The sequence below is a fragment of the Lacerta agilis genome, chromosome 12 (genome assembly GCF_009819535.1).
Source record: "Lacerta agilis isolate rLacAgi1 chromosome 12, rLacAgi1.pri, whole genome shotgun sequence".
Taxonomy (NCBI): Eukaryota; Metazoa; Chordata; class Lepidosauria; order Squamata; family Lacertidae; genus Lacerta; species Lacerta agilis.
The window spans coordinates 9,533,219-9,546,814 of record NC_046323.1 but is presented as its reverse complement, the minus strand read 5'-3'; the positions used below and the strand labels follow the sequence as shown (position 1 = coordinate 9,546,814).

At 44.1% G+C, this 13,596-nt stretch overlaps 1 protein-coding gene across 1 annotated transcript in view; it reads left to right on the top strand.

Annotated features, from left to right (window-relative positions):
- TMC2 (transmembrane channel like 2) overlaps positions 1-13,596 on the top strand; it is a 37,842-nt gene that overhangs the window by 11,307 nt on the left and 12,939 nt on the right. Inside the window, exons 6-10 of the mRNA XM_033165039.1 lie at positions 489-634; positions 4,264-4,411; positions 5,931-6,119; positions 11,035-11,214; positions 12,678-12,830. Coding sequence (XP_033020930.1) covers positions 489-634; positions 4,264-4,411; positions 5,931-6,119; positions 11,035-11,214; positions 12,678-12,830 — 816 coding nt within the window. The remainder of the gene's footprint in view (positions 1-488; positions 635-4,263; positions 4,412-5,930; positions 6,120-11,034; positions 11,215-12,677; positions 12,831-13,596) is intronic.

Here is a 13,596-nt window from a genome sequence, read left to right as displayed (position 1 = left end):
CTTTCCTGAATGCTGTTTCACTGGGGCTGTACGCAGGAGTGAAAAATTGATCCCTGCAAGAGGGAGGTGCAATGCAATACATTTCGTGTCCTAATGCCGAGGAGTTGCTCATCAGACTAGGACTGTTGCCACCCTAAGCACAATTCCTGGGGTGTAAGACATATTGAACTCAGTGGGAAGTTTGAATAATCAACGGGCTGAAAAATTGCTTAGCACAGCCCAAAAGGAAATGCAACTAAAGCTTCTGCTTATATGATCTCTTGTGCCCAATAAAAAGCGCCCGCCACAATGGTAGGCGTCAATCAGCACACCAGCGAAGTCACGAATGGGTATCTCATTCCACAGTGAGGAGTAAACTAAATTCAGGTTGTCGCCCTCACTAGGCTTGCATCCAGCGCTGATTGTGAACTTATGTTTAGATCTGATATGCATAAAAATCAACATCTAATAAGCTCAGGCTGATTTAGGCTGTTTTGTTCCCCTTCTAGGGCTACATTAAGTATTCTGCTGTTTTCTATGGCTACTACAACAACCAAAGGACAATTGGCTGGCTAAAGTACAGGCTACCAATGGCATATTTCATGGTTGGCGTTGTCGGTGTATATGGATACAGTATAATAGTTGTCATAAGATCGTAAGTCCAGCTCTATCTTTAGCATGGCTTTTTTCTGACAAACTGGTAGTGTTAGTGTATGATGCATTCTTGCCTTGTGTGGTGAACAGGTTATGCTCAGAAGAACCTGTCACCCACCTTCCTTGCCCCAACTCTCCCAGCTGAGTTTTCTCTGGTAGTTGCTGCCACTGCCCTCCTAATCTTGCAGCCCTGGTGGGAGGGGACCTGGGATGCACCAAAGCAAATTTTTTATTTTTATTTTTTTTACAAATAAAGGCTTTGAGCCAGTGCTCATTGCACTCCTTGGCCCACAACACACAAGGGAACACAGGTGGAACTTCCAGCTGCCTATATTATACACCTAGAGGTGGTTTTAGGGCAGTGCCAGCGGTTCACCCACCTTGGGTACGGAGTCAAGGAGGGCACCTTCTTAAAGCCCATTGTTTGCCCAGATTCAGGAAGGAGGCGTGAGGGCTCTGACAGGGTCCTAGAGCCCTCCTTCCTCCTTCCCAAAGCCTGGCACCTCTTACCTGACTTTGGGAAGGCAGGGTGAGGGCTGGAGAGGGCGTCAAATGTTGGCCTCACACAAGGTGACGTAGCAACAAAACCTGCCCCTGCTACTGTGAGATCAAAGCAGTTTGCTCGTTTCCATGGCAGACCCCCTCCTCTAAACTTCGTAAAACCCAAGACCTATTAAGACCAACACACCCTGTGTTACCTAGACAGTCCCTTATAAATTACTCAGAGCAGGGGCAAAACTAGGCTTTATTTCACCCGGTTCAAAGACCCAGCTTGGCACCCCCACCCCCCACTTCACTGCACCACTGGGTAACCCATGTTATGAAAACATGTGGTTGCACCTTAGTTAAAAGCAGTATCTTCAAATGCATGCAAGGACAGGTCCACATTAAAGCCCCCTAATTACAATTCCCACAAAATCATTCTTTCTAAGCAGTGCTTTCTGTCCTGGCACAAATTGCTTATTGTTATCCGTAATTCTCTCCAATTCTGTCCTCGGGAAGCTTCTTGAAACAGGGCAAGTCACTGCACTCATCCATTCAGTTCTTTTCTTGGAGTGCTAACAAAGCAGTACCATTGTCACTCGGTATAATAATTATTATTATTTTTAACGGCATCATTTTAGCAAGCAGGAAAGTGCACTGAAACCCCTAGCAGTTTATAAAGCTGATGTTCTTCTATTTCAACCGCACCAGGTACACGGCGTGAAGAAAGGCTCCTAAGAACAAGCTGCTTTAAAAAGTGGGTGTAGGGAGGAAAACACAAGGTTGATCCCAGACTCACAAGCCTGAAGTCTCCCCTCCAGATTTTCCAGTTGGTTGGGACCTGCTGATAAATCCTACATTAAGGGTGTGGAGAAAGGCCCTGATCAGCTCCCCTACTATTTTGATAAGACAGTCCCACCAGTTCGCTTCCAATGCTGCAAAAAGGGTACTTAAGATGCCTACCTGAAAGAAGACCTGGCCAACTGGCTTTGGTGCCCCACTGGTCAGAGGTCACTCTCTCAAAAGGCAGGGGAGAGAGCCTATCAAATGCTGAGCTGTCTTGCCTCTGGGTTCCTCCTATCATCAGGGTCCAGACTGCGATTACCGTATCACCAGGAAACTGAATATCCTTGCTGCCTAACAACTAGAATTATTATATTGTAGTGGCTAGGGTTAGGGCTAGTCCAGTTTTAGAGCCAAAGTGCTCTGCTTTATTTTGTATTCTGCTCTGACTTCCTACCTTTCCCCCCGACGTTTCATTTCAAATACAGCTTCACAGTTTGACCGCTGAACTGTGTGCAACTGCCAGCATCAGGATTCTAGAATCCACCTGTGTCTAGCTAGGCACTTGGAATTAACATGACATAAAGTTTAGAAATAGAGTCGTAAGAGACCAGCACATTCTTTGGGGCCCCTTCCAACTCTTCAATTGGATTTTGAGCTCTGAGAGAGATTTGGGGAGTGTGGAGTGCCTTTGCACTCTGAGATGGCGCTACCACATATTTTCATAATATGGGTTACCCTGTGGTGCATTGGAGTGTGGCATTTGTGTGTAATGAACGATTCAGACATACGGGTACTTCTCTGGCAAAGCAGTTCAGTTTTTTCTTGCAGTTTTACCATCAGCCAGGTACAAGACTGGAATTAAGCCCAGCAGGGAGGGAAAATGCATTTTAGGAGGGGTTATAGGAAAGGGTTAAGCATCTCCTGCCCCGTCCCCCCACCCATGGCCCTCCACAACTGCCTCCTCATTTTTTTTACAGTTAAGCTGCAAACACAAGTTTGAAAACTCCAAGTTTGTCAAGGAAACAGAAAGTGTCACTATGGTGCTCCAAAACACGGCGCACAGATAGTCCCCTCTGTGCAAATAGCAGCTCCAGAGGGAAAGTTTTTGTGGAAGCCCCAGCAGGTTAGGGACTCCAGCGGCTGCTATTTGGCGAGATGAAATGGCAGCCTCAGACAGCAGGTGTTTGGGGATGGAGGGCAACAGGAAAGCATTGGAGGACAGGCATGGATGTGTCACACACCCTGCCCTATACCCTCTAAGCAAGCATGCTGCCTTCAGGTGTGTTAGCCTAGTATTGGCATTGACATAAAATTCATCGGCCAGTCTGGTTCAGACGGGGAGGTGCCCTCTTGTCGTTGCCACAGGCACTTTGAACTTTTGAAAAGATGTGTGCAGTATGAAACCACACTCTTAATGTCCTGTGGGAGTTTAGCCTTGAGTGACTTATGCCCACCCCCTGTGGATTCTTTTACCTTCTGTGCAAAGAGGGAACTTAGTCCCAACAAAGTGGAAATTCAAGATGCACTTTCATGCTTATCTCTGTGGCTAACGGGCACACATTTTCTCTTTGGCCATCACACTGGAATTCTGAACAAAGCATGCCTGGGTCACTTACACATCTTTTGTCTTTTTTTAATGCTTCTACATAACATGCCCTCAGGACTAACCCAGCACACTATGGGAACATTTTTCCTGGCTTGCAAGTAACCTACATTGAAGGCTATCAGAAAGCTTAAAAAAGGAACATCAAACATTTAAAGTGAGCTTCGTGAGCCATGTACAAAGCCAGGAATGGATTCTTTATTTTACAACTCTCATTCCAATCCTTAATCCCACAAACCTAGCATTCAAAACTCCTATTGTTCTAGGCGTGTTTTGTGACAGGGAATTTCATTAGCGTGAGCTGTTTCTGAGCTCTGGGCGCAGTACTGCACCTAAGATTTCAGATTAAAACTGCAGAGTGGAAGGAAAGGAGGGCCTTTTTCTGCCTCCCCACTTCCAGCCACTCTCTGAAGACTGGAGAAGTGACCCTCTTAAGAATATGAAACATGAAATTGTGATAAAAGACAGTTTAACCAAAGTTGTTTTCCTGGTAGCAGCCTAAAATGGAATCTTCACATTCAGAGGCGAAACCAAATGACAGTTTTGTGGCATCATAAATGCACGCATGTAGGACTCCTGAATCAGCTCACCCTGATGTGTATTCACAATTATATATATTTGCTGCCTGAAATGCCCACGTAGAAGTCTCAGAGCTGTGCTGCCCTGGAAAAGACAGACCTCTCTGCTCACAGAGGAGAGACATCTAGTGGCTGAATAGCAGATTGCAAGCAACCGTATATGACTTTGTTGATCTGCAGAATGGCCCGGAATGCCCATGAAGACACGGGCGATGGAGATGATGCGAACTTCATTTTTAGCTGGAAAATGTTCACTAGTTGGGACTACCTCATAGGCAACCCAGAGACAGCCGACAACAAGTTTGCATCCATTACAACTAGTTTCAAGGTAATCACCACCTTAACTTTCCTCTCTGCAGAAAGATCCTTGTCTCTCGAGATGCTGCTGCATTGCACCTCTGGCAAAATTTCAATGAGGGAAGAACACTCATTTTATATAGCTAGGGAGTCACGTTTAGACACACTTTCGTGGTTGTATCAAAAGCTTAATGGTGTTTTTTTTCTTTTCACATCCCAGCTACTGGCATCATCCATCAGTCTCTTCTTTTGCACTTTCTAGTTATCCCATTTCACAAAGGAAAGCTTGACAGCGGAGGCTGAAAACCCAAAACACACATTAGAAACATCCTAAATTCTTTGTGGGTTTTTTTTTTTTTTTAATCAGTTTATGATTGTTGAACTGAACACAACCCATATAAATAATGCAGTTGATTCAGATATTTTCCTGCTTTCTCAGAGACAATGCCCAATACTACTGAACTTTAGCTTCTCCTTAACAAGCTTCAGTCTTTCTAAAGTTTAACTTTATTTTAAAATATTTATAGGGCTGCTTTTCAGAGTAAAACTCTCTCAAGGTGGCTTACGTAATAAACTGGCAATACTAAAAAAACACACAACCTGCCCAGAATATATAACACAATATTAGCTAAAAGGGACGCCATAACAGGCAGAAAATATCACTCACGCATGCATTGGTTACCCAAAACAAATAGATTGTCAAAGCCTTCCTGAAAGACCAGAGTGAGGAAGCTTTTTTTAAAACGTGGTGGAAAATGCACTAAAAAGTGTGGGATTTAAAAAAACATATTAATGGGACAGTGTATAACCACAGTGCAAGCAAATCAGGATGAAAACACAAGCTTCACATAACCTCTTCACAAACAAAGCAGAACAAATCCTCATTTGTTGTTGTTCAGTCGTTCAGTCGTGTCTGACTCTTTGTGACCCCATGGTCCAGAGCATGCCAGGCACGCCTATCTTTCACTGCCTCCCGCAGTTTGGCCAAACTCATGCTAGTCGCTTCGAGAACACTGTCCATCCATCTCATCCTCTGCCGTCCCCTTCTCCTTGTGCCCTCCATCTTTCCCAACATCAGGGTCTTCCTCATTAAGGACCAGTTATTGTTCAGCGTCCACATCAGATTTGTGCAAGCAAATCAAGATGAACGCTCAATAAAGAGGTTGTCTTGAGGAGCCTCCAAAGCCATTGGGCCACAATGAAACAGTCCCTTTCTCCATTGTGCCCGCCAATTTTACCAGTCATTGCAGCGGGCAACCAAGGAGGGCCTCCATCATTGATCTTAAAGTGTGGGTTGGTTGATTTGGATGTAGACAGTCCTTCAAATAACAAAGAGCCAAACCATTCCAGACTTTAAAGGTTAAAGCCAACACTTCAATGCATCTTTGGGGCATATGGAATGCTTTGTTTAGGAACCACAAATGCATTTGTTCCGCAAGCGGCTCCACAATCCAAAACACACTAACGGGTGGGGATTTATGTCCAAGCAAGCATGTATATATGATCGGGCTGCAAATCATCTCTCCCTGTGGTTTATTGCATTTCTTAAGGAGTCAATTGTGGATGAGCAAGAAAGCAACAAAGATGAGAATATCCATCTGAGAAGATTCCTAAGGGTTCTGGCCAACGTACTTATTATATGTTGCTTGTGTGGAAGTGGCTATCTTATTTACTTTGTCGTTAAGCGGTCCCAGGCCTTTTCCAAAATGGAAAACATTGGCTGGTATGAAAGAAATGAGGTAAGAAGAGTGCAAGCATTTTAAAACTGCCTCAGTTGAGTCAAAGTCAATGTTCTGCTGCATTTGGCATGAAGGTAGATGTTGTTGATCCCCACCTCTGGTATTCAGTGATATACTGCCTCTGAATGCGGAGGTTCTATTTAGCTATCATGGCTCACAGACATTGGTAGAATCTGGATGAGGCCAAAGGCCTATCTGGTCCAGCATTCTGTTCCCCCAGTGGCCAACCACAAATGAATTTGCTCAGCCTTTTTTTAACATTTATGGCAATATGCGCAGACAAAGATGAAAACATGCCTCTTGTGTGCCCTTTGTTGCCTCGATGGACACATGGGCCAACTGACAGCTGATTGGAGTCTATAGGCTTACCTTCTTTCTCCCAAAATTGTTCTTGGATCTGGCAAATTAGTTAGTGAAACCCTCAGATGAACAACCTGCACTGATGCAAAATAATTATGAGGGGTGGGGATTTAAAAGTTGTGGAACCGAGTGTTTTTCTTTGCTCCTAAAACCTTTCTGCTATAAAGCCCTTGGCACCATTCTGAAGGTAAATATGAAGCTGCCTCGATCCCATTCTTCAGAAACATATATTCAGCAGCAGTGCACGATCACCGCAAAGAGAATAGTGGGAGCTTTGAGCAATTTGCTCTGTATGCTCGCCATGCCTTTAAAGCACATTTGAAACACATTTCCCCCCTTCAAAGAATGCTGGGCACTGAAGCTTACCCCTCACACAGTTACAATTCCCAGCAAACCTTAACAAACTACAGTGCCATGAATTATTTGAGGGGAAAGAATGTGCTTTGAATGTACTTTATAGTGGGCACATAGCCTATGATCAGCAGCCTTCTTCCAACACTGGGCCCCATATGTTGTTGGACTACAACTCCCATCATTCCCAGCCAACTGAGCCAATCACCAGGGATGATGGGAGCTGTAGTCCCACATCGCATGAAGAACTCTGGTCTGTAGTAACCTGACAAAAAAGAAAATTTATCCCCTGCTATCATTTATATACTCTGTCACGTCGTGTAACGGGTCAAGTCAATATGAGGCAACCAGTACTGTACTTATTCATTAACACCCTTTATCCGTTTGAAATCCCCCAGACCCTCACTACAGATACATTCCTCTCATGATTCCCAAGTTTCGGGGAAGCCGTAGCCACAATTCAGACATGACACCACACCATGGTCAAGGCACATGATGACTTAAGATGCCCATTTCAAGAGGAAAAACTAATTTTCTTTAACACAGCTTATGGCTAGGCTATTGTACTGCAAAATTTATTGGCCTATTAAAAATAAGATCGGCGCATCAGAAGCCAGATCCAAGATTTAGAGTTCTCTGAATAGAAACCTAGTTTAGCACCTGCTCTTCCTGGTTCTCTCTGGTCTCTCCTCCAGCTCTGTTCTGTTGATAATGATCAGCCTATATCCTGATCTGACCTAGAATGACATAAGCATGTTGTGGTTTAGGGTTGCTAGGCAACCCTGGGAAAGTTCTCATCACACACACACACACACACACTCCTAGTCAAACAATCAAAAATTACTGGGAATTGTCCTGTGTGTATTTAAGCAAAGCCAACGTACCGGTACCTCTTTTCCATTTTCCTGCACCACTTGCCAAACTGACCAAGCCACGATAGGAGTTCAGTACACAAGTAGAATAACAGAATTGTCAAGCTGGAAAAGACCACGAGGGTCATCTAGTCCAACCCCCTGCAAAACAGGAATCTTTTTGCTCAACATGGGGCTCGAACCCACAACCCTGAGATTAAGGTATGCAACTTTATTCCCCGAGTCAATAATTTCATTTGAAGATACAGATATTTGTGACATTTGTGTTCTTATGCTCTCACACAGAAATCCCTACTGTCGGTTTCATCCCTTGCCATCTCGGCAAGATTAAGATGCGATGTATCCACTTGGCATAAGAAATGATTTGACATTGTTCCTACAGCAGGCTTTGGAAACTGAAAGCGTTAGTTTCACACTTTCATTTTAAGCAGCGTACATGCCCCTGTGCAATTCAAACATGTGGATTGTCTCCAACGTAGTCCTATTCAGAGTAGACCCACTGAATTTAATAGGACAAGGTTAGTTAGGTCCATTAATTTCGGTGGGTCTGCTTTGAGTAGGACTCACATTGGATACTACTCTGTATTTTAATTTAAGTCATACTACTGTACTGGTCTCCTTTGAGGGCACCAGACCCTCAAACTTGGTAATATTCTACTTTGTCGGTTCACTTTTTCGTTGTTGATACTATTAAATTTACGCCTTGCCTTTCTGCAAAAGGATACAGATGCTTTCAGAGCAGCATTGCAGCTACAGTGGTACCTCGGGTTACGTACCCGATCCGTTCCGGGGTGCCGTTTGCACCCCAAAAAGTACACCCAAGCATCCATTTTGCGCATGCGCAAAGCGCAATATCGCACTTCTGTGCATGTGCAAACTGCGCAGAAGCGTCCACGTGGCGAAATTCACTTCTGGGTTTGCGGAGTTTGTAACCCGAAAAAACGCAATCCGAAGCAGACGTAACCCGAGGTACCACTGTATTAATATCTCCCACACTGTATTCACGAAAAGCTTAGCCCAAGCGTTGAGGCACATTTTGTTTGTTTAGAAAATGTATAAATCGCTTGATTAAAAAAAAAAGCTCTCCAAGCAGGTTACAAATAAAGTAATAGCTAAAACACAGCAAAATCCACAAACATTGGTGGTTTTCTCCAAGTTAAAGCTCAACACAACTTTAAATGTAGATAAGTAAATCAGGTGCCTGGGCATATCGGAACAGAAACGTTTTCAGCAAGCATCCAAAACAATATAGATATTGGATACTATTTCCAAGATACCTTTTTAAATACATTCAAAAAGTTCTGGTGCAATTTCCCTTTTCCCGGTGTTCACCTGAGGGAGAGAAAGCTAAAGCAAAATAATCCATCCTGTCAATGCCCAGCAGCATGGGAGTGTAACTGCTCCCCTCGTGAATCTCTTGAGAGAAAATATTGGGCCTGGAGACAAGGCCCAAGACATTTTGCTGACTGAGGTGAAGCAGTTTATATCGCTTCATGGGCACACAAGGCAAGGTGCATAGTAGTCACCTCAGGGCTGGCTAAATTATTTTCTGTACCGGAGGCAGAAAATCCAGCAAGGATTACTCCTCCTCTCTGGCAGCAAAAATGTAACAATAACAAATTTGCTCTAACTAGTAATTTCTACCCTTTCTTAACACTCAAAAACACCGACCTAAAGTGGCCATCTCGCTATAGCTTTGTTACCGGGATTTTTATAATGGTTTGTTTCCAGTTAAACGGGACACTGCACCCCAAAACCATCCCCCAAAACCAACACCATACAATTTTAAAAATACAGCGGTACCTCGGTTTAAGAACAGCCCTGTTTACGACCTGCCGCAAAACCGGTTTGCGAACTTTACCTCGGTCTAAGAACGGAAGCCAAACAGTGGAAGGGCAGGAGGCCTCATTAGGGAAAGCACACCTCAGTTTAAGAACGGTTTCGGTTTAAGAACGGAATTCCGGAACGGATTAAGTTCATAAACTGAGGTACCACTGTATCCCCATAAAAACTGTTATAAGAATTTAAGGACTCAAATATATGCTGTATATTCTGGCGTATAAGACTACTTTTTAATTCAGGAAAATCTTCTCAAAAGTCGGGGGTCGTCTTATACACTGGGTGGAGAATCTGCGGTCAAGTATATCTCAAACTCTATATTTTAACTGGAAAAGTTGGGGGTCGTCTTATATGCCGGAAAATACGGTAAATTAAATGTACAAGGCAAACACATACATAAATACATAAACCACTGAAACAGTACAGGAAGACAGTCCTGAAACCATTTTGACTTCTCAATATTCTCTGGTTGGCCTCTATTATTTTCTCCTACCGATAGGGAACCCACTTAAGGACTCTATACGGGAGCTTGGATACCCCATAAGGGGAAAAGGGCAGATTTTGATTACAACAAAACTCACCACAGTTTTGCTGCATTGTATCTTGTTCAAAGTCGCATAGGATTCACCTGTCCCTTGCGCAGCAAAACCTTCAAATAGTCATATAAAATCAGCCCTATGTCCAGATCGACACCATTCCAACTTCATTTTACTCAGGAAACAAAGGACTACCGAAGGGGGCAGCTTGGGACGTGAGTGAGGGCAGCCAGTGTGATAACTACACAGCAGCCTCTTGCACAAGAGATAACCACTGGCATGCTGACAAATGTGTGCCAGACAGGTAGTCATCCCATGGACAACAGCAAACCATCCAGGAATGGATTAGGTTCTCAGTCAGGACAAAGAAGTGTGAAACCCAGGAACTTGTAAATATTTCCTTTGTATCTTGATGAGTGTGAGGTGGAAGGCAAGGGAGAGATGAACCGGTTCTTTGTGACATATGTATGATGTATCTATGATGTATGCATGATGCTTCAACAAAGGTGTTTATGGGAAAAGGGGGAAGTTATAAAAGAGGGAGCATCCCTTTGTTTGGGGCTTCTTCCATGTGGTGGGTGGAAGTCCTGTTGCAACAGTCTTTGAATAAAGATCAGGCCTACAGGCTGCTGTTCTGCTCCTTATACTCCTGGCTGGTGTCTTTGTTTGGCAATCCAAGTGAGCCCAAGGATTTCCCTTTAACAGCTTGGTGGCGTGAGAGAGATCTATCCTGCTTTGCCCACAGAAGGACAAAAGCAGCCTCCGCCCTGCCTCCATCCCCGCAAATTGGAACGGGCAAAGGAGATGCACAGGGCCGGCCATACCATTTGGCAAAGGGAGGCAGCCACCTCAGGCAGGAGATGCTGGAGGCTGGGGACGGGTGTCGAGGGGCAGAACTGGGCGTCAGCTTATTAATAACATTGCAAAATAACAAAGCTCTCTTTTTCGGTGTGACAGGTTGAAATTGTTATGTCCTTGCTAGGAATGTTTTGCCCTCCGCTATTTGAAACCATTGCAAACTTAGAGGAGTATCATCCTCGGATTGGACTGAAATGGCAACTTGGACGCATTTTTGCACTCTTCCTTGGGAACCTTTATACTTTCTTGCTGGCCTTAATGGATGATGTCAAAGAAAAGGTGGGAATCTAAAAAGAATATTGGTTCATTGGTTCCCAGAGGGGTAGCTGCGTTAGTTTGCTGTAGCAAAAACAGAAGAGTCTTGTGGCACCTAAGTAAAGTCAATATTGCCCCTATATTGCTCCTGCTAGTGAGTTTATTATGGTTGTGGTGAGATTCAAACCAGTCTCTTCCCTCTATATAGACTCTTACTCTGTGGTTTGGATTCCCTGAGGATAAAAGATCCAGACAGATCTATCTATCTGCTCTGGAGCAGAAAGTGCAGCCAGACTCACTGGAGGAAATGAAATCAGTCAGTTAGAAATAAAGAGTCTTTGCTGAATCAGCAATTACAAAAAATTGTAGGCTGGTGTGGAGGTCTAGCTGCAGAGGATTCTGTGACATCTGGGAGTGGCTGACAGGGCTAAGCCACAGAAAAGACTGAGCGTACTGGAAAATCAGATCTATTCATGAGTCAGAGTCCATCAAGCAAGGCGAGGAGGTGTATGAGAGGCAAATAAACCCTTGAGCAAAACCAAGGCCTTGTCAAGACTCCTCCTCTGTAGAAGTATCAGCCAGTGTGCCCACCAGGCCCAAATGGAAGTGTACTGCATTTGACTAAAAGATTCCCTGGAAGGTCTGTCTGTCCCCGTTCAACATTACATGTCAAAGAAATGGTTGGAGAGAAGGAAGGAGACTTCCTGATAGCTATTCTACATGGCCTAGCTCTTGGGCTTCTTACACAATCTACCCCCAAAGAGGGAGAATTATTCAGATCCCCGTAGCTGTGAGTCAGGTTTAGCCCCATTCAAAACTGGTTACTGTATATTCTGGCGTATAAGACTACTTTTTAATCCAGGAAAATCTTCTCAAAAGTCGGGGGTCGTCTTATACGCCAGGTGGAGAATCTGCGGTCGAGTATATCACAAACTATATATTTTAACTGGAAAAGTTGGGGGGTCGTCTTATACGCCGGAATATACGGTAATTCTCCATACACCCTTACCGAGATTCAAAATGTTGTATGACTTCAGCCTTGCTACAGGAGATGAAACAAGGGGTTTAAAACAAAACAGACCAGGGCTTTGGAGGGAAGAAGCTCTATAGAGCTGGAATATGTTTGGAATATGAATACTTGTTTGCACATCTTGACACCCACCTTTGCCCCCTTTTCTCAGCCACACTCGTAGTCCAAGTGTGCACTGTAATGTAGCTAGCTGATTTTCATTCTCAACCAATGCCTTTGGACTACCTTGTCCATTCTGGCATATCTTCAGTAGATAGTCCTTGGAAAATACTTTCCAGATGACTTATCCTGGATGGCACAGCTTCTCTGCTGTTGCTGTTGTTATTGTTAACAACTTCTAACTGCTTCCATTTAAAGTTTAAATCATTTATGTTGACATGAGGATGCACGTTTACCCAGCATACATTTGTGAGAATCAAATATGATTATTTTAATACAAATATGTTTTCTGTTGTAGCTGGTTGAAGAAGTTAGCATCAGGAACATAACACATTGGACCCTCCTAAATTATCATAATTCGTCTGTGGCAAATGGAAGTGCTGTTTCTCTACCTTCTATGGATCCAGCTGATGTCCCTCGAGGACCTTGCTGGGAAACCACTGTGGGAATAGTAAGTCCTTCCATGAGACTCTTAACTTAGTATGCCTCAGATAGGGCCTGGTGGTGTGAGCCCTGTTTAACCGAGATCAGAGCTACACAATCCATCAAACTGAATCGCGCCATGCACCCATGGAACTTCTGTACCATTTTGTAGCCTGAACTCATAGTGCAGGTGTTGGGAGTTGTAGTTCAGCAGCATCTGCAGGGCCAAAGGTTCCCATCATCCCTGGTCACTGGCCATGCTTGTTGGGACTGATGAGAGCTGTAGTTCAGCAACATCTTGAGGACCAAATGTTCTGCCATAGAGCCCTGTGCACTTCCTCAAAAGACGGAGGTTTCCAAATACAGTCAAACCTCAGCTCCCAAACACCTCCATTTTGGAACGTTTTGTCTCTTAAACACCAAAAACCCGGAAGTAAACGCTCCGGTTTTCAAACATTTCTCGGAAGCCAAACGTCCAACACGACTTTTGCTTGAGTGCAGGAAACTCCTGCAACCAATCAGAAGCCTCGCCTTGGTTGTCAAACATTTCGGAATGGATTATGTTCGACAACCAAGGTTTGACAGTGGGGGGGGGGAAGTGTCAACAGTATTATTATTTTTTCTGGTTTATTTCTACGATTCCAAAACAGAAATGCACAAGGAAACATAAGGTTTGTACAACACGGTAAGCCAAACTGTGACTCACTGGAACCACCCAAATGTAGAGGTCCCAGAGGTCATCTCACAGTCACTTTGCTCCTCCCCAATCCCATGCCACACAGAGCTAAACCAAG